The 24,402-nt window shown below is 39.8% G+C and overlaps 1 protein-coding gene across 4 annotated transcripts in view; it reads left to right on the forward strand.

The window, feature by feature from the left end:
• grik2 (glutamate receptor, ionotropic, kainate 2) overlaps positions 1 to 24,402 on the forward strand; it is a 232,604-nt gene that overhangs the window by 92,387 nt on the left and 115,815 nt on the right. For all 4 annotated transcript variants that reach the window (XM_034612351.1, XM_034612354.1, XM_034612355.1 and 1 more), the window contains 2 exons: positions 6,716 to 6,769; positions 9,698 to 9,871. In XM_034612351.1, coding sequence (XP_034468242.1) covers positions 6,716 to 6,769; positions 9,698 to 9,871 — 228 coding nt within the window. The remainder of the gene's footprint in view (positions 1 to 6,715; positions 6,770 to 9,697; positions 9,872 to 24,402) is intronic.

The raw sequence follows: 24,402 nt of genomic DNA on the forward strand, positions 1-24,402 counted from the left end.
GCCACAGTTTGCCTACTTATCCTAATAACACACTTGTACACCAAGGTATTGGTTTGTGCTGGATCTGCTTGGCTGACATAACTGAACAAAACCTGAGAGCAAAAATTTAAATTTGTTGTGTGAGCCCATCCCACTGGGCTTGGATCCAACCTCTAGTTGGAGCCAAATCTTGATTCTTGATACGTTCTTCTCTGGGGTTCATACAGGTATATGTGGGCAACAGTAGACAATTTGTATTTACATATTAACTCTGTGTAATACGTAATAAAACTGAGGGCAGTATGTTTCACAACATTCTTAATTACTCTAAGCCTAAATATCAAGGGTTATTGGCAGATAAAGCATTGTATTTCCATCTTTATTTATCCGTAAGAAGGGTTCTGAAAGGTTCATGTGGCACAACCGTATCATATGTGATGTGGTCAATTTTCACAGTATTCATCAGGAGCCTGGTAGCAGCGTTACCCTCAAGTTGGAGTTTTCTTTTGAAATCCCTAAACCAGATCATTGCATTCTGTCTTTCTTTCCGAGCTCCAAAGACAATTACCTCTGTCTCCTCTCTTCTTAGTCGCAGACGTGATTTGATTCCATGCACTAACACAATGAAAGGGACCATATTATTTTGTATAATGTGGCCAAAGGAGGCATAAAGAGGTTAAATGAGAGAGGTCCAAAGATGGACCCTTGTCTAGTCTCACAGGTTATTGCAATCTGCTTGGATTGACAATAGAGACAAAGTTCTTTCTGTCATGAAGATATGACTAGAACCAATTTAAGTGCCAGAGAGTCCCAGCCAGTTTCATAATCCTTGTCAAAAAAAAGCAATGGGTCATGGTGGCTATAAAGTCTAACAATAGCTGAAGACTTAATCTGAGTCATTGTTTAAGATAATGTCATTAAGCACCTTTATTTAGTCAGTCTCAGTGCTTTATTGGGGCTGGAATCCTGACTGACAGTTATTGAAGAGATAGTTTAGCATTACAAAAAATATCCTAATGTCCGATAATCATCTTTAAAAAAGAAATCGTACCTACCTTAGTTTGATAAATCATATGAATGGTTCATTTGATATAAACCAAATGTTATTCAGTTTAGTAACTGACTCAGAGACTGCTCTTGCTGAGGAGAGGCTTAATAACTTCAGTTTCCAAAGCCTTTGGAGGAACGCCAGATTTGAGAGTTTTTAACTATGATGATTAGTTCTTGCATCAAGCTTCTCTAAACTGTTTTAAAGAAGCTCAACTATTGTCATTAATGGGATTTAAAATTCATGCTTAACAGTTACTTTTGGAAGTCTGCAGTAATTGTGCCTTTTTGTTTGCCATTGTGGGTTTGATAGTGTATCTTGAGTTGCATCTAGCTGTTTAAGAAGGATGCAAACTCAGTGTGTTATTATTCTGAATAGAGTTATAAGTAAATCTGGTGCTTAAATTGACAGTCAGTACTGGTAGAATTAGAGATATTCTGGAGATCAACATGTTTTGAAGCTGGGACACTGTCCGATTTTATTGCTTCTGTAAAAAATGTCCTCATTAATGTACTTTTTTTTACCATTTCAGATCTAACGAGGATTTCCTCTGTAACAGATACAATTTTTTACAGAAATGTTCTGGAATGACAACTTTCAACATTTGAAATGTTAATACCTATTAACAAGTATCTAGTTTGTGTTCTATTATCAGTCGGCTGTTCCACATGTTGAATCCGATCAAACATAACTTAAGTATAGAAGTCCATGGCATTGTTGTCTATAACATAATGTGTTGAAATCACCCGTAATGACAAGACAAATTCAGTTGAGATAATTGAAAGCATCCCAGTAAAATCAACAAGTGTAAAGTATTTTTCCAAATTACAATATTTAGAATAATCGTAGAGTTAAAGTCCATTTTAATTTTACATTTTCATATCTTCTTACAAAGGAACTTATCTCAAATAAAGGCACAAACACCACACCCTTCTTTGTTCTGTTGTGCACAATAAAGTTAAGTGGAGTTGATTAACTAAGCATCACATTCAAGTGTTCATGTAAAATAAAGTAAAACAGAATCTGGTAAAACAGCCTTCGCCATCTTAAGTTGCACATGACTGGACATTGCTATTTCTCCACTAACTCCACAAGCCTATGCTGCAGACACATTTCTAACATAATTTCAGTCTATAAAATTCTGTTACATGGCAGCTAATAATATTTCTAAAGTCTTGTTAGCATGCTAATCTTTCCGGTGAACTAACAATCTGCTCTCACACTGTCAACCACTGCTAAATATAACTGGCCTTATTAGGGCCATGTCTTACACCCAGCACAAAGTGGCACAAAGTACAATGTCAGTGTCTTTGCTTGTTTCAGACCAACATAATTTTAATTTTCCAATCAAACCCCCACATTTCACTGTTTATTTGAGGACACATTATTAAGAATACGTGTTAAAATTGGCGGACGTGTATTAACTCTGCTCTTTCTCAATCCTGAACGTGCAGCAGTAATAACAAATGATTACTTATTTGATCACTCTTGGCCCTACACATATGATATTTAAACAAATCCTTTGTTCTCTGCAGAGAAGTGTTCTCTCATTCCTGGCAAATCTGCCATTGTAATAGCAATCTGCAAAAGTGTAAGCCCACCTGGTCTTTAAAATGAATGGGACATAAAAAGTAAATTTGAACAGATCTATAAAACTTACTCTGTGCATTTTAGTCCTTTGATTGATAAAATACAACCAATGGAGTCACTGGTGATGTCTTAACTCTCTCTTAATCCAGCCCTCTCCCAAACCATGGGAACTAATATCTAATGAGAACTAATGACAAGACAAACTTTTACCAATAGGAAACATCCTGGTTTACGCCATTAGCTCCAGTAATCTGGTCAGAGCCATGTATTTTATGAAGGCTGCAGATGCACAAAACACTTCAAGCTGTAAATTATAGCGATTTGTGTCAGGTACTTAGATCAATACTTTGGTGATAACTGTGATATGCTGTTTAAGTTTTGGTCTGGAATCTGTGAGCTGATAGAGGTGCAGACCAAAACCCAAACTGCACATATACTACTTACTAATGATCTGAGAAAACACCATCAGGATCTCACATTGTTCCTGTTTAACTAAGTAAAACTGAAATCCTGTTTTGATTCAGTTTCTTGAATAAATGAATGCTTTGTTGTGTTTGCACTGCAAGCATCTTATACAAAGTGTTGCACTGATACATTTGTCATTCACCATGTAGAACGAAAGGTATAAGATAAGTATTGTTACATGTTAAATATATGAACAATAATAATAATAACAGTACCTCTGTTATCCTTTTCTAAAGCATTTTTGTTAAAAAAATTACACTTCCTCCATATTGGTTAGACTGTCGAAAGGTGCTTTATAAACGGAGGTAGGAACAACAGTATTGCAGGGAGAGACTAACATGCACATGCGCTGGACCGGTGATCAAAACAGAGAAGCTTGGATCACAACACACAATTATGTCTAAATTACAACTCTATCATCTCATTATCTCAGGGTAACAAACATGTCTATGTGGTATCACGAGCTAATTATCCAATTTCCTTGAATAAGAAATGTAGCAGTCACAATGTGCTCCTGTCGGTTACGCTCTGTCCTCTATAGGACATCTCTACCTCTACAAGATGGAATCCTTTTGGACGGACCATGGAACACAGAAGCCTTTCATCCTGTGATAATGACACATTTACTGATATTAAGATCACAGCATAGCATTGTTTGGCATTTTAAGATAATAACACCATTAATCTCAGAGTTATGGCATTGTTTTCTTATTCACCAAGTCCATCACTGGAGACCAAAGACGTCATAGCTTCCAATCCAGGATTGTTCCTCGTGGTAAAACAAACATTGAATGTTTAAAATCTTCCTTCAGAAATGAACCACAGATATACTTTAGATTTTATGGAGTGGCATTTTAAAACCTTTTCTTTATTTTTCTCAATTCTATTCAATGTTTTTAATCATGCGGCTGAACAATGCCGTCTTACGTAAAAGAACATCTTTGTAATGAGCAACTCAATTAGCAAGCCTTCATGTCTCTGCTGTTTAAAGGATTTATCAAATATTAAAGTGAGACTCTGTCACTCTCGCAGAGTTTTTAATCAATGACTAAATGGTAGATTCTATGGAAGGTCAAGGACTCAATTTATTAATAATATCGGAGAGAAACTCTGCTAATGGGAGATAATGAAAGACTTAACTGTCCTGCCCAGATATTCTCATTACGTGATTCACCAGTAAATTAAAGGTCCTCGACTCTTCATCAGCTGTTAGCCAAACCCTTTTTCCCAAATAAAGCGAAAACAACATGATGACAACAAGACAGTCAAGTGAGAAGACTGATATGAATGTAAACAATGTTTACAGCACAGAGGTTGACCCACCATATGCTGCACAAAGACTAGCACGGGTAAACAAAATATAAATAAATATTTTGAAAATATGTACATGCTATATATACACAGGTTCCACACTCTGAACAAAAGTTCAGATTCGATATAAAAATCAATAACATAAACAGTGCTGCTGAAAAGTGGGTGTAAAACATTTAAATGAGGGATACACAGTGAATTTCGTACATGCTCAACTTTGGAAGGAGTTGCTTGAATGCCAACTTTTCCAAAACAAATATAGAACAGAAACGAGCCACTAACAGTGGTATGGTATGGTTCATAGGTATCATTGGGGCAGTTTGGACATCTGGTGTTTGCTGTTACTGAAAACATACTTCACAGTCTAGCAAACTATAGCAGTTGAACATTTTATACAAATCTAGACCCACCTTTAGAGTTGTATCTTTTAACTTTTGTCAGAGCTATGCTAGATTTTTCTCGTCACCCTATCCCCTTGATGTTTTTGGAAGCTAGGCTAAAACTGGCTCACTATACTTTCATTTAGAGTCAATCACTCCCTCTTTTGTATATTTTCCATTTCTTGTAACTATTTAATTACGTGTGGTCCTGAGTAATTGGACTCACTTGTTCAGTGCCTTTTAAAATAATACCTTTTTGGAATGGGCTGTTTTCTTGGCCTGTGTTAATGATGGTTGCAGCTTTTCTTTTCTATTGACACTGTACTTCCTATGGGCCTTAACATGACAAGTGTGAGGTGAATAAGATGAACAGTTCAAAGACATTTTAAATTCTAATAGCTGAATGGTGTGTACTTCTTTAAAGACTTGTTTTCCTCTAACATCAGAAAATTGGAAATATAGATTAACTCCTCAAGGGTTCCAGCTGTCATCAGTCATCACGAGGTCTAGGCAATGGCACCATGTGAGTCACCATTGAGTGGGCTGGTCTTCAGATGGAAGGCTGTAGACTAACTGAAGGTTTCCCACCTGATGCCAGCCATTATCATCCATGCCAGTGTCATCATCCTCTGCACAGTCCTAATCCGTGATTCCTATTGGTTTAGTAAGTCTCAGCACGACAGGACTCTTGGCACCACTATATAGCTACATACAGCTGAAATGGGGTGGCAGATAGCCAGCACGCACACAAAGTCTAAATGATGATAGAATAATACAGAGCAAGGTGATTCTACGTAAGAATCTCATTTCAGAGGTGTATATCTAGAGACAGATTACCTTGGTAATGGTGTGAATGATTCCTATCAGCGGATTTACTAGACTTCGGAAGAAGAGTGGCAATTTCAGACACATGAGTAAAGTCTGACTCGTTCTGAACACGAACAAGGCGGATCTCAGATATTAATGTCTAACTGTATTCATCTAATCAACCTAAAATAGATTGTTGCTCTGTGCCCAGACTCCATTCTGATGTTCATATGGCCCAGGCGGCTCTGTTAAGCTTTGAAACTATTTAAACAGACTGTTAAACTTGCAAACCAAATGCATTGTCCGTCCATTCTTTCGCCATAAATCTGGATCTGTGTTTGGGCCATCCATGTCTTTCAGCTATTTTATGAGGGATGCAAAGGTATTCCCAGGCCAGATGCTGTTTAATCCTCCCAGACCCCCCCCAAACCCATTGTGGGCCCATTGAGCTCATTCTATTGGTCTACTCAAAGCTTGTGACTATATTTGGAAGTTGGAACATAGATTAGTTGGATCTCTAAGAGTCTCCTCTTCATCATTGAAAGTCTGTTCAATAAGATGTTTGAATTTCCACTGCCACCTGCTTACGTCTGTTTTTGTTTGCACCTCCTCTTGGGTTCATTGGTAGAACCAGTGAACCATGATACAAACTGGAAGCTTCATATTTGGCTTTGCATTATCTTCATACTTTTGCTTTGCTGTCAAAGCACTTTGTCAACTCAAATCAGCAATGTAAGAATTTGTACCATTGACCTCTTGTCACCGCATTGTGACTTCCATACTGTATGTTGTTGAAAATGATCCAGTTGCCCCATCTCTACGAATCATGCAATATCCTTTGTGCTTTTCCCTCATATATAAAAAATGTACATTGTATTAGAGACTGAGATGAACCTCTTGCTTTACTCAGATATGTTTCTAATGCTGGTGTGTTTGTTTCTTGCCTCTGAGCCTGGCTGCATTAGTGAAAGCAGAATATTCCTCTTCACATAACCCGGCAATACAGACTAACCGAAAAATGCATATGCATGTGTGCAAAATATGACAAAATATTGTGTCTGCCTCCCTATTCATTTATAAATGTCTCCATATCTTAATCTCTCTCTGCCTCTTTTATTTCCACTTTCTTTCTTAGGCTCTTGCCATGGGAATGATGACAGAGTACTATCACTATATCTTCACCACACTGGTGAGTAGGAAAGGAGCCTGTGCTGCACACTCACTTTGTCATCAGGTCTAACACAGACTTCCATATCCCCATATCTCGCAAGATGTGTTGCAATCCCCCAAATGAGATAACGCTGCTCTTCAATCTTCATTTTCAGAGTTGTTTTCTTTTATATGTGTTTCTTTGGATCATTCCTTATTTTCGACTTAATATGTTCACCAGAGCCAAAGAAATGAATGCATTCTGCTTTATGACATCATGACAGCTTTTCTTTTGCTTCATATGGTTTAAGTTTTTTCAGCTTTTTCAGACCAGTTCCTTGGTCGTCCTCATCCTCCTCTTGACATTAATGTTCTGTATTTGTTTTCTTAGTTCTCTTCCTCTTCCTCCTCTTAATTGTCTTTTTTCATATTGTGTTTTTAAAGAGATGGATATCTCACATTGAGTCAAACTCTCTGCCAATCTAACCCACTGGCCAACTCTGGTACTGGATATATAACTGTAACTATAATTACACTGTAGCACGAAGGGTATTTTTTTTTAAATAAAGTGCATTTATGTAAGGCTTCTAATGCAACATGATTTACAATTTGACTCCTTTACCCTATTCCCACACTAATGGTATCAAGCTGCCATCCAATTATTCATTAGCTATTCTCGCTTATCCCGGAGGAACAGGAGACAATCCCAGCTGACATCAGGCAAGAGATGGGTCAATCACAGGACTGACACAAGGAGACAGACAGCCATTTACACTCAGTCAAATCTGTGGAAATGAATATCAATTGCTATTCAACAGGAATGAATTGTATTCAAACACTTTTTGCTAAAGTCTTTGGGCCAAGCCCGACCATGAAGAACCACATGGGGAAATTCTTGTGAGCGTGTGTAGTGAAACCAACTTATAAAGCTTTCTTTAAAAAATGTGTTAAATGCAACTTGAAAAGGAACTTTCATTGGAATTAAGGGTCCCCATCTCAGTATTTGGTTCTCAGGTCTCAAAATTCTTCCATTACTACATTTTCATTTAAAGAAAACATCAACTCTGAGGCATTTTAGTCTAGACGCGCAGCAATTAAAATGTTAGGAAACAATGACGTTTGGGTCTTTTCGGTCACGATGTAGCCATCGCTGATTCGTCAGGCTCCTCTCACACGACCCCATTCCAGAAGAAAACAATCGGTAGATTTAATGGATAATCAATTACAAGCGTTGCCCACCCTGTTGTCTTTGCTAACAGCTGTTGTGTACCTAAAATCTGCATTTTATAATGTAAAGAGGACAAGATGATATTCGAGCAGTCTCGTTTGTTGCCTTCCTCTTTCTGCAAATTAACAACCACCAGCAGCACACACATGCTTTCCTGCACACCGGCAGGAGTGGTCACATGTTTTCAGATGTGTTAACTGGACAGGGATTAAAACTGATTTGGAGCCAAAACGCTCGTTTGGACAGAGATCGTTTCGGAAAACGTAGAAGTATGGATGTAGCCCAAGTCTTTCTGTTCTCCCTCTGCCTCCTCCTCTTCATATGCTGTCTATTGTTATTATACAGAGTTTTATTAGTCTCGCTAATATCCATTAGCAACAGTTGCAGTTGTAGTTATAATAGTAGTATTGTTTCCTTGTCAAAATGGCGAACGCTAGTTTTACATGGGTACATGAATTGTAATCAAAAGACAGATGTCTGACACAACAGCATGAAAGTAAAATTATCAGTATTTATTTTGTGATAAGACATGTCACATTTCTTTTACCTACGTGCGAGACAGTATTCAGTCTCTATCTCTGCTGATTTATTATTTATTTGGCTGCATGCTTGTTACCTCATGATAAATTCCCCTTTCCACAGAGTAAAGTGCAGTTTAAAATGTACATTCAAACATTTTATCTATATATATATATATATATATATCAAACTCTTATTGAAGCGCCATCCCACTCATTCTCAGAGGCATCTCGCATTGGATCAAAAACTGTCTCTGTTCTGCCTCCCCCCGTCCTCTACATTTTAAATGTCAAGTTCCTTTTGAAAATGTAAATCTTCAGCTTTTCATTACATGGGCCAAAAGGGGATCATTTTTTATTTTTGAAACAAGACATCTAAATGTTCCTCTCTGCAGCCATTCAACCTGGCACAGTTTGAAGGAGATAATTAGAGAAGATGAACAGTAAAATACAAGCAGGAATAAGGCAGGGGAGGCAGGAACAGGCCGAGGGGTGTCTTGTCATTCCCCACGGTTGTTTGGCACACAGAGTCCAGTGCTGACAGCCTAATTCTCCCAGCAGAGTGAACATCCCAGCCATACTGAGGCCACATATGTCAGCCCTTTTGCTGCCAGATTTCTCTTTACTGTTCACTTAGCCTACCTTGTGTTACTGGGTTTTTTTTTCTGATGCAGTATGGAACGTTTGAGCAGTAACCTAGTTTTTGATGGTGATCATCACACTGTCAACTTTTATGCATTTGAAAAATCACAACTACATTGACGCTGTAATCTCAGTCAAATTAACCTCAGTTGAACCTTGTTTGGATGTTGATTTATTTTTTCTTAAATCACCCAGGTTCATTCACTTCCACTGCCAGGCCCCATGTCTCGATAACACCTTCCACTCTGCAGCTGTATAGACAGTAGGGTTCAGTTCAGGATGTAAGCCAATAGCACAAAGGCTGGAGTTGGCAGGGAGCTGCTACACTTGCTCTGTCCAAAGGTCTGAAGAAGCTTTAAAGCAGACTCGTTATTCAGTCACCATCGTTTCTTCAGACTCTTGTCATTGAATATGATTGTATGACTTGTAGGGTTATTTCAATCACAGTTTGTCTCATAGGGCTTTTTGAATCTTTCTTTTTGTGTGTTTGTTTGACTGACTTAGGAACATTACCGTAGTTAAGTCATTGTGAAACACATGTCTGTGTGCTCTGTCTTGAATGTATGTTTCTTCTCTCTAGGATCTGTTTGCGCTGGATGTGGAGCCTTACCGATTCAGTGGTGTGAACATGACGGGCTTCAGGATCCTCAACACTGAAAATAGCCAAGTGGCCTCCATCATCGAGAAATGGTCCATGGAGCGACTGCAGGCACCACCGAAACCTGACTCTGGTCTACTGGACGGCTTCATGACCGTGAGTCTCATTGACAAATGAATGAAGGAATGAGTCCCTGTGTCCGTCTTTCAGTCTATCTGCTGCTATTTACTTTAAACTTTGTTTCCGTGCGCGATGTTTATCTTCTCAGCAAACTCACACTGACCGATAACATGTTCATATAGGAAAGTTCATGTTCTTTCCAGTTACTTGAAGAAACTCCTTCTTTACTCAAGTGTGCCACTTAAGTCCATATTTCATTGGTGTTCAGAAACTCTTGTTTCCAAACAAAATTAGTTGCTATGAGAATTGTTTGTTGATACTTGTAATGAGACACAAAAAGGATGTCTTACTTCACAGTAACTAACCGTTAAAGGCAGCTGGCTCTGTGACATCCCAGCTCTACTGCAGATGTTGGACATTTGCTTTGTCTCTTCTTTGACAACTTCTGTTAAGCAAGAGAGTGAATGCTACAGTTTCCCTTTTGCTTTTCAGAAAATACAGACGGAAAATGGAAATATGACAGTTAGATGTTGTGCAGTGATTACATGTCTGCTACAGCAGCAGCATTTGGTTTATATGAGGTGTAAACATGCAGAGGAAGGAAAATATATGTGGAGCATTAAAATGGAGGGGCTGTGTGTTCTATGCTCTCGGTGTATATTTATGGGTTTGTCGAAAACAGATGCTTTTCTTTTCTGTGAAATGCAGAGATGCTTCAAAACTGTGGTTTCCTCTTTAGGGCTTGGTTTGGGTCAGAAACTTGCTGTTGAAAGTCTGTAAAACCCATTTAAACACATGCATTCTTTTCCACAATTGGCCAATGGGACAGTTTACCAAAAACTGCAACTTGAAGGGATTGTCCTCCACTGTTTCCCTCCTTTTTGTGAGATGTGAAGTCACTTAAGATATCAAGTGTTGTTCTTGACGTGATAGACTTGTTCAGGTGAATACGCAGTGACTTCTCTTACTGTAACTTCCCAGTCATCTGTGGGAGTCAAATAGAAAACCTCGGTGCCCCGAGCTGTGAGCCCCTGGGTGTGATAAGAAGAGTCTCTTTGGCTGTGATCTGAAACGTCTGTGATCAGAGCACACTGCCTGTAATAACTGTTCCTCCACGCAGCTTTCATACCAATCTCTTATCTGGGAACCCTGCCAAAGAATATCAACCCACCAGAGACAGGGAATAAGAAGGAAAAGAAGAGGAGGGGGGAGAAATGAGATGAGGGGGATATGAATGAAAAGGAGAAGAAGTGGGTGAAGGGAAGGCAGAAGTAAAATCTGCACTTGTGTTGTATTCCCGGAAATGTTGAGGTGTTAAATGTTGCAGCCGCTTAGTCTGACTCCAGTTGTATAGCCCCGGCGCCGGCTGTGGCAAAATGTTGGCTGCTGATTGAAAACAGTGGCTTACCGCTGGGGAATAACAGAATCCTTTTCTTTCTTTTTTCTTTTTCTAAAACGGTGAGATATTGCCGAGTCATGTTTCTGGATTGATATCGGAGAGTGGGTGTTACTCCGTCTAAGCCCCTTTTGTTGGGTTTGCGGCCGGAATCAATACCGTTTCCCACTTGAGACCGAAATGGTCCGTGTGTAATGACTGGACCTTTTCAAAACACAAAAAAGCCCAGGGAGCGCCTTTATAGCGACTCAAGCTGCGACACGGGGTCCCGGAGTTGATGTCTCAAGTCTGCACAAAGAGGAAGAAACGAGGCAAAAACGAAAATAGTCTTTGTGTTCGTATTCGTCTCCGCGGCTCCACGCTGTGCTGGAGAGACTCATCAGGCGAGGCAGTTTATTTTTGGATCAGTGACAGGAAAAAGATTTATGTGCGAGGACTGTGCTGTGACCCTGCTCATCAGTGAATTAATGGCATATGAGTTTGAAGGTGGGGACTGATTAATTAGACAAATGGCAATCAGTCAGCAGCTAATGCATATTGACATGGTGAAAGGTTCCATAAACCTTTGATTAACGGCTTCATTTGTGTGCTGTATTTACGGTTGTGTGTGCTTAAGTGGTGAACTGCTGATGTGCTGTAACTTATGGCCCTGCAGATCATGACAGATTGCTCTGAGTGAGCAGTCCTCCGACTTCACCTCCTCACACTGCTTTCGGCTCTCAGCACCTTGGCTAAATGCTCCACGTGCAACGGTTAAATCTGCAGCGTTAACAGTTTGCACATTGGAAACAGAAAATGCAATCAGACATTTATTTTGGTCAGTGACATTAATGTAAGAATCTTAGAAAATGTAATTACTTAAATGCCGTATTTGTCAGTACATGATACAGATCTCTGCCCTCTGAAAAGCCGTGTTCTTACCCATTTTAAGAAATACATCCTATTGTTTTCATTGCCTTCAGTTGTTTTCATTTTTCTCTGAAATATGCCTGTTCATAGAGACTGATTACATTCATGCCCATACCCAATGTCCATTTCAGTCCAGCCTTTAAACATCTTCCCCAAAAAGATTTTTACACTCTGAATTATTTTCCTTTGAACCTGTTGCGATCATCTTCCAACCAGCATGTCCTCATGTCTCAATAATAATAATACGTTTAGAGCTGAAGTATCTGTAGAGTTTACGATCACAGGAAAAGCTAAGTTGAAAGTTGTCACTTCTTCGCATAGTGTATTCTTGCAAATAGCATTTTTGTCTACGAGTAAAAACATCAAGTTCAGTGGAATCGCTGTGATCACTTGATTTGTTCGCTGGACGTTTTTCTGTCAGTTGTTGACCATTTACAAACCAACCTGACACTGCTGACTCTGATAGAGTTGTGTGTCCGTGTTTCCTTGATTATATAACACTACTCCGCTGTTGTATAAATTGCTCTACGGCGGCTTTGTTGTTAATTACGATTAGTGAGCCAGCACAGTATTTACTACAGGCTGTGTCTGAAATCACTTCCTCCTGCACTAATTTACTAATCCCTATATCAGTGGTTCTGGCAGGTCCGCTGTTCAGAGACCGGAAACAGTTCCGTCATCAACATTGACAGAGGATGCAACAAATTAAAAAAAGGACACAAGTTTGACTTTTATTCTAATAAAGATCTCAATCAAAGCAGGAACATTTTTTTTATTTATTTCCCTTCAAAAATCCTATTCATCATCCTGTGTCTTTTCACTGGAATGTGGTTGCACCTATGAATTGTCTCGTCTCTGCATCATTAACTGGTGATGTCACTTCCACATCCATGATGCATTGCATTTTTAGTCAACACACAACACAGAACAAAAGAGGGAGTAACTCAACAGCACATTTATTGTGAAAGTGTAGTTACTGAAATGGTTCATTATATTCACCCTGCCCACCTGTGCGTGCGTTTGTGTAGAAAATAACTGAAAAGTTGCTTGGGTGGATTTTCACCAAACTGATTGGGAATATTTTCTCCATGTGATTAACTTTTGGAGCTGATCAGCAAAAGATCAAATGTCAAGATCAACAAGGATCTTGACTAAAAAAAGACATTTTACAAAATATGTCCACAAATGATGGAGACACTGTGACCTCTGCTTATATCGACGAGAAAATGACTCCCCATCAAACTGCGTCACATGATGAGAAAATGACATCATGTATTTGAAAATGCATTATTCAACTATGTCACTGTGACATTGCATTATTATATTATATATCAAATTATCCACAAGGACATAAGCATCGAGGCTTCTGTAAACCATAAATGAAGATAAGTATCAAAACGACTTAGTGAAGGAAAAATCAATGGTATGTCCAAACGAAATAGAAGGTTTTTGTGCTAAATGAGAAGTTTTATTATTGTCCTTGGAAATAATTAGATGATTAAATCAATTGTAACTTGTAGTCCAATTAGAATTTTTTTTTTCAAACTACACCCCACAGAACTGAAGATTGTATGATGTCTGATGTTTTTAATCAGCACTCTTTTCCATCAAGGTGTATCGCTTCTTGATATCACTCATTTATTTTACTACTTCATTCCCCCCCTTGCTTATCTGCCTGACTATTTCTTTTTTCCCCATCCTGCACACCACCCAGCTGCATCCTTTCTCACTGAAGCTGTAAACTCAGCATCCGGTGTCACGCCACCAAATCACGGAGACAATTAAATGAGCCCGTGCAGTCTGGCCCAGAGCTTTTCCTTTTCTCCTTTCTAGCACATGCCTGTGTGTGACAGATTGGGTAAGCCAATTCTGCACCTCATCCCTTTATGCTGCCGTCGGTGACTCAGGTGACGGAGAATCCCTGCCCTGAGTCGTGGCTTAACATGCGCAACGAGGGTGACCTTACAAGCTCCACGCGCTCATTACCATAATGTCTGTCCTTGTTAATTGCTTCAGCTGCTGTCTGATTCATTGTGTGCGCTGCAAAATTGAAACAAGTTCAAAAAAACACTCAGGCATGACTGTAATTTCTGCATTTATCTCCTTGTCATAAGTTGGGAGGCGGAGATGTTGACTTTCAGCCCGGTCCACGCAGACGTTCTGACCTTTCAGTCCTCAAGGTCGTCTCTTTGTTTGTTGCAGCCGCAAAACACAGTTGGTATTCAGAGCCACAGCACCGCCGCTGAATCATTTCTATTTCCATATTACCATAAATGTGCTTTACCTGTGGGTACATTTTAAATGGGCCAGTGATGGAAAGCTATTTCCTTTTTGACAGATACCATTTTAAAGTCAGATCCAAACAGAGTTATAAAAAAACGTCACTCAGACATCAGGCACATTCCAGGATTCATATTATCTGAGCATCATTCATGGAATATGGTGGGGAAGGATACAAGTGGGTTGTATGGGAAATATCACTTTGCTATTATTACGTGGCTGCCAGTAAACCTACTAAGTATATGTATATTTTTAAAATATTTTTTAAATAAATTTTAATCAAGCATTGGATGCCATTTGTGACATAACAATGTGCAGTTATATGTTCATGCGTCACAAAATATGAATTAATCCTCATTTTATGATATATGTACTTTTTAATTTATCACACTCAATTTCATTTGACTAATCTACAATCCACACTTACAGCACATGATACAAACTCCATCTGTTGATAAAGGCCATGAGATGTGGCTGAAAGCAACAGGATGAAGACCAGTAAGAGGACCTTGAATCTGTTTGAGTCTGTTACTTCCGAGCTCAAGAAGGAATCGACAAACTCAGTTCTTTAAATTTGTTCTTTTCATCGACATATTTCTTTAGAATCTTCTTTCTTTCTATAGTGACATTTGAAAATTGGAAAAACATTTTGCACGTACTTATATTATTTCTGGGCTTTATTGCTAGCTGATAATCATTTAATAAAATGATTAATACAACGATGATCATTTATTTAATACAATGTCTACAATGAAAGGGTTTTAGTCATCTACTTTGTGTGTGTCTGGCACCTTTTAAATACATGCAGTTCTCTGCACAGGCTGCACAGACGCCTGCGTTTTACTTGCGTTATACACAATTAAACACTACCTGAAATTTATGTTTTAGTTTGAAATCTGTTTCCCTATATTTTAGGCTCATAAATTAGTACATGCAGGTATGTTTGACTGTCAGTATTTGTTGTTTTCTATATTCACATCAAGCTTCTTTTTGTTTGTTACTTATGTGTGTGAATTATATGTTTCAATATTTTCAGCGTTTGCTATCTAAAGGTGACACATGTGATGTTATCTTCATGAACGTGTGTTCTTCTCTATATAAAAGAAGACAAATTCTCATAATGATAATGTTTTCTTACATCATCTCTTACACCTGTTTACTGTAACAGTGCTTAGATTTGAACTAATGCTAATACATACAAGCTATGTGTTGACTTTAAAATGAATACAAAATAAGCAATCCATAATTAGATCAAGATTAGATGTGGAAGGTTTGCTTTATTTGTTATCTCATTCACGTCTGGCATTATAATGCATTTTGGATTATCTGATTGCAAACAGAGCTTGGCCACATGAAAGTAAAACTGGTAATTCTGTTAATACAACTGTTAAAGCTTTAGCAGCAATTAGCCAGTAAACACACAAAGTCCTCAACTCAATCATCACTTTATCCATTCATGTGGACAGAGTGATTTGATCTCTGTTAGATCTCAATGAGGACACCAGAGACACACATTAATACAAGGTGTAAATGCAATCAGTTACAATCTGGATTCAAGATGAGATTTTGGATGTCAGGTGTAAAGGGAGTCGGTGTCTCTTGGTGATTACATTCGTGCTTTTGTTGCACACGTCTTTGTAATGAGATGCATGGCAAACAAATGTGGTTGTTTGCTTGCGTGTGTGTGTGAGTGAGTGAGCTGGTGGGAGTCGATTTGTGAACTGGAATAGGACGAGGCTGGTGGAGGGATTGAGAGATGGGTGTTTCGCCTTTATCCGGCCTGTTCCTGTTCCAGCCTGTCAGTCATGCCGTCTCAGTGGAGACCCAGTTGAGTGGCAGAACAGTCTGGGAAACATGGCCTGTACTGATTTAAGTGTCGAGTAAGTCAGAGGGGCGGGGGGGGGGGCAGGTTTGTTTGGAGGGTGGGTGGGGACGTGGGTGCTGACCCTTGGGCAGAGTTGAGGGTTTGGAAGAGCTGGGGGGGGCTTATGGACCTGTCAAAGCACACGACTACAAACAATCAGCCCAGAGAACACAAGTCTGCCTGCATGTCTGTTTGATACCCAGATCATGCTCCCCTCCGTGGCCTAACTGTTGTCCAAGGCACGCAGCTCTTATGTTGCATTGTGGGATATGCCCTGATGAGGCTGGTGCTGTGGCTTTGAAATACTTCCAGAGCCTTTGTCTAGAGTTTGAACTGTTTGAAGGATTTCTCATTAGCGGGCGGCTAATATTTGGTTATTTCATATTTTGGCTGCCGCCCCACAATCTGTGCCCTTCTCCCCCTCTTAGACGAGGCTTCTCTCGGCTTAGTTTATTCCATCTGCTTCTCTGTGTGCATCAAGCCATCTCCCTGTCGTTCCCTCTCTGGCTCACAGACTTGGATCTGGCTCTGGTATTGTCCACATGCCGGGGAAGGAATTTGGCAGTGACATGTAGCTGGGACATTATTCCAGCAGCTGGCATTACATTTGCAGTGGCTGGAGATGCTTGGCAGCACTGGTGAGGGCGAGGAGCAGTGACTCCAGTAGCCCAGAGTTAACCCAGAGAGCCACTTAGTGTCAGCCAAGGGTTTTGTGAGCCCAGAGGACGGTGGGAGACAAGTGGCTGTTCCCAGCACAGACAAGGTGGAAGTTTACAGTTTTGCCATCTTTGAATCGCCATCGTTTGATTCGTTCTCCTCTTTGACCAGACTTTAGTTTTAGCTCGTTTTTTATTTTTACCATTACGTAAAATGCATGTTATGGTCTGTTGCCCTGGTTTCATACCAGCACATTAAGCAGAAGATTTGCGCTGACCAACCTTAAGGACACACACGGAGTTGCAGGAGAAATCTTAAGGATTATGATTCCATTAACAGGAGGGAAAAAACAAGGTTATGCAAAGTTAAACTTTCTCATTTATTGTGAGGTCGTTTTACTTAAAGGGGACATCGTATGCCCATTTTACCACAAGTTGATATGGTTCCTTGGGGTCTTAATGAAATGTCTGTAACATACTTTGGTCAAAATACCACAAGGATCATTTAAAACAGCACCCTTTTTACCCTGTATAAAACAGCCCTCCACAGAGTGACCTGTTTTGAGTGCCTGTTCCTTTAAATGCTAATGAGCCAGCTCCCCCCTCCCCCCTCTCCCCCCATGATTTTAAACGATATAAATTACATATTTTATATGATATAAATTATCAAATATGCATCCCGTACTTTGTATTCCCCTTCTGTTGTCCTGGAGTTTTAATTTTCCCAATCACATAATTACATGTCCCCCTCTGCCCATCCACTACAAGCACACAAGCAGATAGACAGAGAGAGAAAGAGAGGGGTGGGGGGGGGCTATGAAGACCATCATTTACTCCTGAACCCCGACATTCAACGGGTACAACAACAAGCGGAGAAAGCAGAATCGCGGGCTGACCTTATATATACAGTGTATGGGGCTGACCAGCGCGGAGAAATGCTCGTCCCGTGTGAACAGCCAGGCGGCTGCGTGCTTGAGAACGGCGCTGCGTTGCGCGGCGCGGCGCTTCCGCGTCCGGTGTAAACCCGGCGTAACTAGTGTGGGGGGGCGGGGGGGATGAGGTGGGGGGTGGGCCAAGGCCATGTAGGGAGACTTCCAGTGTATTGTGACGACACAATACACAGGAAGCTCATTCGAGTCACTCAAGCATGACGCTTCTGACTTAGAGGAACCATAACAAAACGCACGAGTGTTTTTTCCCCAGAGTTTTTGGGTTGGTAGACAGATACCCAAATTAACGTGTAGAAGCACTAACAAAGTGGAATTTTCATGATATGTCCCCTTTAAAGGGAAAAACAACACTCGAGTTGAACTGGTCACAACTTAAAAAGTTTGGGAACATGTGGAATGATATTTCATGGTCACACACACAAACACACATCTTTCTAGGCTTTGAGTAGGTTTTAAATCTTGTTTTACTGGTTTGGCCACTGGGACATATTGTCCTGTCATGTGCCCCAGTATATTACTGTGCTATACAACAATATGTTTGGCTGAACAGTGACTTCAGACAGAGACCACAGACAAGAAGAAAATCAAATACACTTAATTGTTTCACCATCTTACTACACTGTCGTGTGTGTAAACTCCTTATGAGCTACGTCACTTTGCCCAAATTTCACAGATTAAAGCAACATAACACTTATTATTTAATTATATTAATTTTGTAGATGTTACTAAACATGTTTAATCTTTCTACACTGCTACTGTGTCATGCTAATGTTACGCCTGATTATATACAGAAAATATGTGTGGTTCAATTAAGTTTAGATTTCAAATAGCATCTTAGGTTAGAATATTGTGCATTTATATACTTTTATATATATATATATTTGTGCAGTGTAAAATAACTTCATGTGGGTTTAAAGGGGGAACTAGAAAAAGCAAATATGAAACTAGCAATTGCAGTTTAAATACAATGCTTAATGTAACAGGAAAACATCACTTTTGGCCGTCATTGATTAACAGTTGCACATAAGTATCAGTTTAAAGGCATTAACCACAATTATATTCAATCACTCATTCAATCATTTCTGCAGTTTGTACAGCAGCATGTTGGGATTCGGGAGTGGGTTAATGATGAGGGAGCATTCAAGCAGAGCTTCAGTTTAGCATCTTGTTTTTTGGCAGCTATGTTGGATAGTCTGCTCTGCGTTAAGCCATGTTGCTGGAAAAATTACAAGGTTATAATATAATTGTAAGCTTTCGAGCACTGGATACAACAATATTGTCAATTGTTCAGACATTTTCTTATTTTCGTTTTGCTGATGGTGGCATATAATACTGCCCACACCCTTTAGTGTTCGGCCACTCGAGAAGAACTTAAAATCTCCTCAAGGCCTGAAACCATATAACAAAATAAAAGGGGGATCTGAGAGGACATTTTAATATTGGGAGGTTCTAGTGTCTTTTTTGTCCCATTAATAGCGTGAGGACATAGTCTTTGCTTTATTTCTTAAAAAAATAATAATTATAATAATTTCTCTCCACAAACACAATGCATTGTTCCATATTGCAGTTTATATAATATATATAGTATACTATATTGTGCTGCTTTTAGCGTAGCATCAGATCACTGATATTCGATAGTCGACTTGTCTTTTAACTGTAGGACAGTTGTGGGAATGACACATCACACCATCTGTAATGATCCAGTTCTTGTTTGCAATGAGCCTTCATTAGATCTGTTACCTAGAGGGGAGTGCTCCCTACAGTGTGTCTAACCAAGCTACAAGTGCAGTGGAGCAGAGGTTGCTGACTCACAGTGGTAGAGGTGGTGTTGCCTCGTGATTAAGAAAATAAATAAACTTGAGGAATATGCTCAGTTCACATATTGGCAGTGGTTTCGTGCCAACCAGGTTCCCACTCGACGGAGTCCGCTTGTCCACCAGCTCTGGAGAGCCTTGGAAGCTGATGAATGGATGCTGTGCTACGCAGCGCCATGTTTACTCTGGCTTTAGGTCACTGTTGGCAGCGTATCAAATGATCGCCTCTGTACTCCACAGTATATTGTTTCACCATGATGCAGCACACTGGCCATATTAAACCCTACAGCTAATCCCAAACTTCTTTTATTTTACGTTGCACATTACTGACAACATCCTGATCCCACCCAGGCTGGGCAAGTTTGCAAGACGTACAAAGTAGTTCTCTGGGGATCCTCACAGCAGATTCCTTTCCATGCTCATTATCTGCTTGCTGGTAAAAACTCATCAGATTCACTTGAGTGTTAAGACTATTAGTCGTCCTGACAGTGTGCCTTAGTCATGCGACAGTGGGTTGTGCTATTAAAGCAATATGGCAGAGCTCGGCTCATAGTCATGTCTACCGTCCATTCAAGGCCTTAGCATTAGTATTCCAGACAGAGAAGGAATCTTTTTAATTAGCAAAGCTCCCTTAAAGACTTAAAACTCATTTGTGTTGGTTTAAGGGAGATCAAATACAACACTTTGGCTGTTTTTCTTTGTTTTTCTTTCATTTCTGAATCTTGTTGTTTCACCTTCACTAGCTGCGTTTTTTGTTAAAGAAACTGAGTACAGGAGGTTGCAAATAGTTTCAATGTGCCGTTTCTATAACCGCTATACAGTGAGTGCTGTTCTAAACATCTGCTGCATTCAGGCGCTCATCAAACGTTGCTTTTTAGCAGAAAGGATTTTGGAAGACGGGTGTGGGCATAGACATCATTTTAAATGGTAAGGAAGTAGTGTAGGACTCTCACAATAGGCACTGAGGTTGATGTTCTATGCGAAACCAAATGTTGATATTTACTTTTTACACTTAGTTTACTTACTTGACTTATCTTCATTAGGTTTTTGATAAAAAAAATGAAGTAAAAAAAAAAGTCCTAAGAAGTAGGTGTCTGAAGAAGTCTTTCATAAGTCTTCATTTTCGGTTGCAGTTTGGTTTGGTGGAGCCAACTTTTTTGAAAAGCTTCTGAGTTTAGTTCAAATTGAACCTTTTAAAATAACAAGAAAGCGGAGTTTCTTTCCCCTAGTTTTTCCCTCTGCTTTCTTCTTAAAAGATCAAATGCAGTTATCCCAAACTAGCAGCAATTATAAAAAAGAGTCATGAAGTAAAGGTTTGTGTGAAACTGGAATAAAGGTCTTACACTCCACAGTCTCTAGTATTAGGACGATGACCGTTGAGTCACTTGCACCTTGTTTTATAACTTATATATTATTGGCACTATCCCGGAACCAATCACTGCACCTTAGCACCGCACGTGCCCATAACATAACTTATTGTTCTTTCTGTATATATTGTTGTTTTTATGTCCGATTGTTGTTTTTATGTCAAAATGCACCAACCACACCAAGGCAATTTCCTGTATGTGTAAATATACTTGGCAATAAAAATAATTCTGATTCTGATTCTGATTCAGTTGTCAGGCTATTAAGAGTCACATAAAACAATAGATAGATGGTATCATTCAATGCATCCACTGTTCTGTGGATATGTGGTGTAAAGGATAGGAGTGGGGAAATGCAGTGAATCGTTTAATTTAAGAATCAAAAACTGGATTTCAGCTCGTACCCTGATGCAGTTCATAACACAGCCACCACTGTCTAACAAAGGCCACACTCGAGTTGTGGTGCATTGTCAGGGGACAGATCAGACAGTTTGATTGAGTCAGACACAGACCTGAAGATGCTCCGACATTCTTCAGCACAAAGGCAGCTCAAAGGCCCCGGGGCTGCCGCTTTTTTACCGTTTAAAATCAAAACTGACTTCAAGAAAGCAAGGTGTTCTGCTGGCTTGTTCCCCTTTTCAATGCTATTCATCCCTCCACTGTGTGAGACTCTTATCAAACGGCTCCCTCACAGGTTTACAGAGGCTGTTTAAGCAGATAAATAGTCTGTGGCTCCGGGGACTGGAGTCGGACCTTGTGGACGTTCTGTCTGCTGCATGCACAATAAGGAAGGTCACAATGGAGTTTCCACACGGGGTAGAGTTGTTATTATGGTCTGTCATCACCATTTCTCTTTCTCCGATTTTTGTTTTGTTTTGTTTTTTGAATCCAGCCAAGTACATTACTTCATTGCCTGTTGAATAAAACACAGGCTGATATAAATGTGTTGTTTCTCTGCAGCGATTCCTGTGAGGGTAAAGTCAAACTTACTCCAACAAGCATGATTTGTTGGATTAGTAGTATGCGTCTTGAATCTCATAAAAACAAAGAAAATTCTGTGTGGTAATTTAGCCTTAGCTGGACTTTATTTTCACCGGCTTTTCAGCGAAAATATCAGAAGGTTTATGTAACAGCGATACAAAATTCAGATTTGTGGGTCTGTCTGCTGTTCTATCTATGGTCAGAGTTCTTTAAGGAGTCGTTGGAGAAGGTTCTTCACTGTGAGGAAGATTAATTCAGACACAGGAGGCACTTTAGTACAGTGCCGGGTCAATGTTCGTTGTCAGCAATCATTCAATAAGGAATCGACCCAATGAAATAAGTAGTTTTTATAGCTCTGTGGGGTAACATCAGCAACACGTGAGATATATTTCATGTGGTGCTATCAACTTGTTATTTACATGGTAATAAAGTGCAAGGGAAGTATTTAGATTGTACAGGAAGAGGCATCTTGTCCAGTGACTTTGACTTTTCTGTTGACATGAAGCTTTGAATCATCTTCTGTGGGGCAGAACATGACATTGATGATGTATGTTGAAAAAATGGATACGATGAAGAAAAGAAAGTATGCATAGAGAGTCATCAGGTAAGTGCACAGCTATGAAAAAGCAGTTTTGAACAGTAATGTTTGCCAGGTCCTAAAATAACTACAACTTTAGGGTACAAAGTATTTATCATATTTATTCATTACCATTAGTATACTGATTCCAGTCCTTAATAGCACAGGTTTGGAGGAGTTAACCTTTCATTGCTGATTTCTCAAAGGGCTATAAAACAGCACTGAAGTGAGGTTTCCCTCCACATAAAGTCTCACCTGCTGATGTCAGGTGAGACTTTATGTGTTTTGGGGTTTTAATCCCCTATTTGGCCTTTGACAGTGGCAAGTTTGTCAAATTAGATCTGTGAGTTGGAAAACGCTGAGTCGTAACCTCTTTGTATATGGACACTCAGCGAATACATCCGACTGTCAAATCCACATGCAGAAAACATGTCTTTTAAACACGTTATTCTACTTGTGCAGTGCAGGGGATTACCATATTAAAAGTCACTTTTATAATAGGAGACAGTATTGACTATATGCTAGAAACTGTAACTGACTAATGAATCACTTTTGCATAATTTCTCTTATACAATTTTTCAAAGACCCTGAATCTTTCAGGACACATCCTACTCACCATACATCGGCTCCCAGAAATACAACACAAAAATGCATAATTTCATTTTTGCAAAAGGTTCAGTGATTTTGGCAAATGTAACTTCACATATTCCATATATCAGCCTTTGGATACACACATTCAATGCCAGCTTCATCCTTTAGTGAGTTCATAAAATTAAAGGGACACGTGTATTTTAAAAATGTCGTCTTTTCAAATTATTTCCTTTGCTTTCTTTTTCTCAGCTATTTCAACAAATACATTTCCACCATTGGCATTTCCTCATCTCAACGCAGACCCAAATGTTGGATATTCTCTCCCTCCACTCCCCTCAAAGCAAAGAGAGAGTATGGGGGATCAATTAACTCTTCTGAAAGGATAATGGTGCTGCCAGCTCCGACTGAATCACAGATTCATTCAAGCGCTCTGAGCAGGAGAATGGGTCCAACTTAACGTCCGTCTGCTAAATTTAACACTGTGTTAAAAAATAAAAAAATAAAACATAAAAAACAATCACAAATCCGGAGTGTTTTTCAATCAGCTCATTCCCTTTTAGAGCCATAACGCTTGATGAGTTAAGCCATTAACTGAGGCTGTAAATGGATGAGAGTATCTGGGCAGGGAGATGGAGATGGACGACAAGGTCTGGGTGGCAGTGGAGGCGGAGGTGGCGGGGTGTGTTCTAAGTTCCCTCCAGTCGTCTTGTCAAGTTGCTAATGGAGATGTCCTGCTGAGAGACGCTGCGAGGGTTCCGCAGAAAGAGATGATGTGAGGGCACATGGGCCGACACTGTGAACCCAAATGGGCTCATTGTGAACATGAGGCGGAAAACTGCCCACGGTGTGTGAGACAACCTGAGGGCCTGCAGGGGCCATGATGAGGCAGAGGACAGGATGGAGGGGTTGTGGGGAGGAAAATATTAAAAAAAAAAAAAATCAGTTGGACAAAAAGAAGTAAAAAGACAGAGGGGGGGGGGGGGGCGAGAGCAGGGAGTAGCAGAGTGAGAGCAGCAATGACATAAAATCTGTGGCTGAAAACAGATGATTTCCCATTTAACACTCCATTGAGTTCTCTGTTATCCTGGGTCCTGCCTGGCACTGCTTTCCTTCTGTTTCACAATAACAACCCCTCCACCCGTCCTCCCTCCACGCAAACGCACATAACCTTTCTACACATGCCTC

This window comes from Hippoglossus hippoglossus, chromosome 16, assembly GCF_009819705.1.
Source record: "Hippoglossus hippoglossus isolate fHipHip1 chromosome 16, fHipHip1.pri, whole genome shotgun sequence".
Taxonomy (NCBI): domain Eukaryota; kingdom Metazoa; phylum Chordata; class Actinopteri; order Pleuronectiformes; family Pleuronectidae; genus Hippoglossus; species Hippoglossus hippoglossus.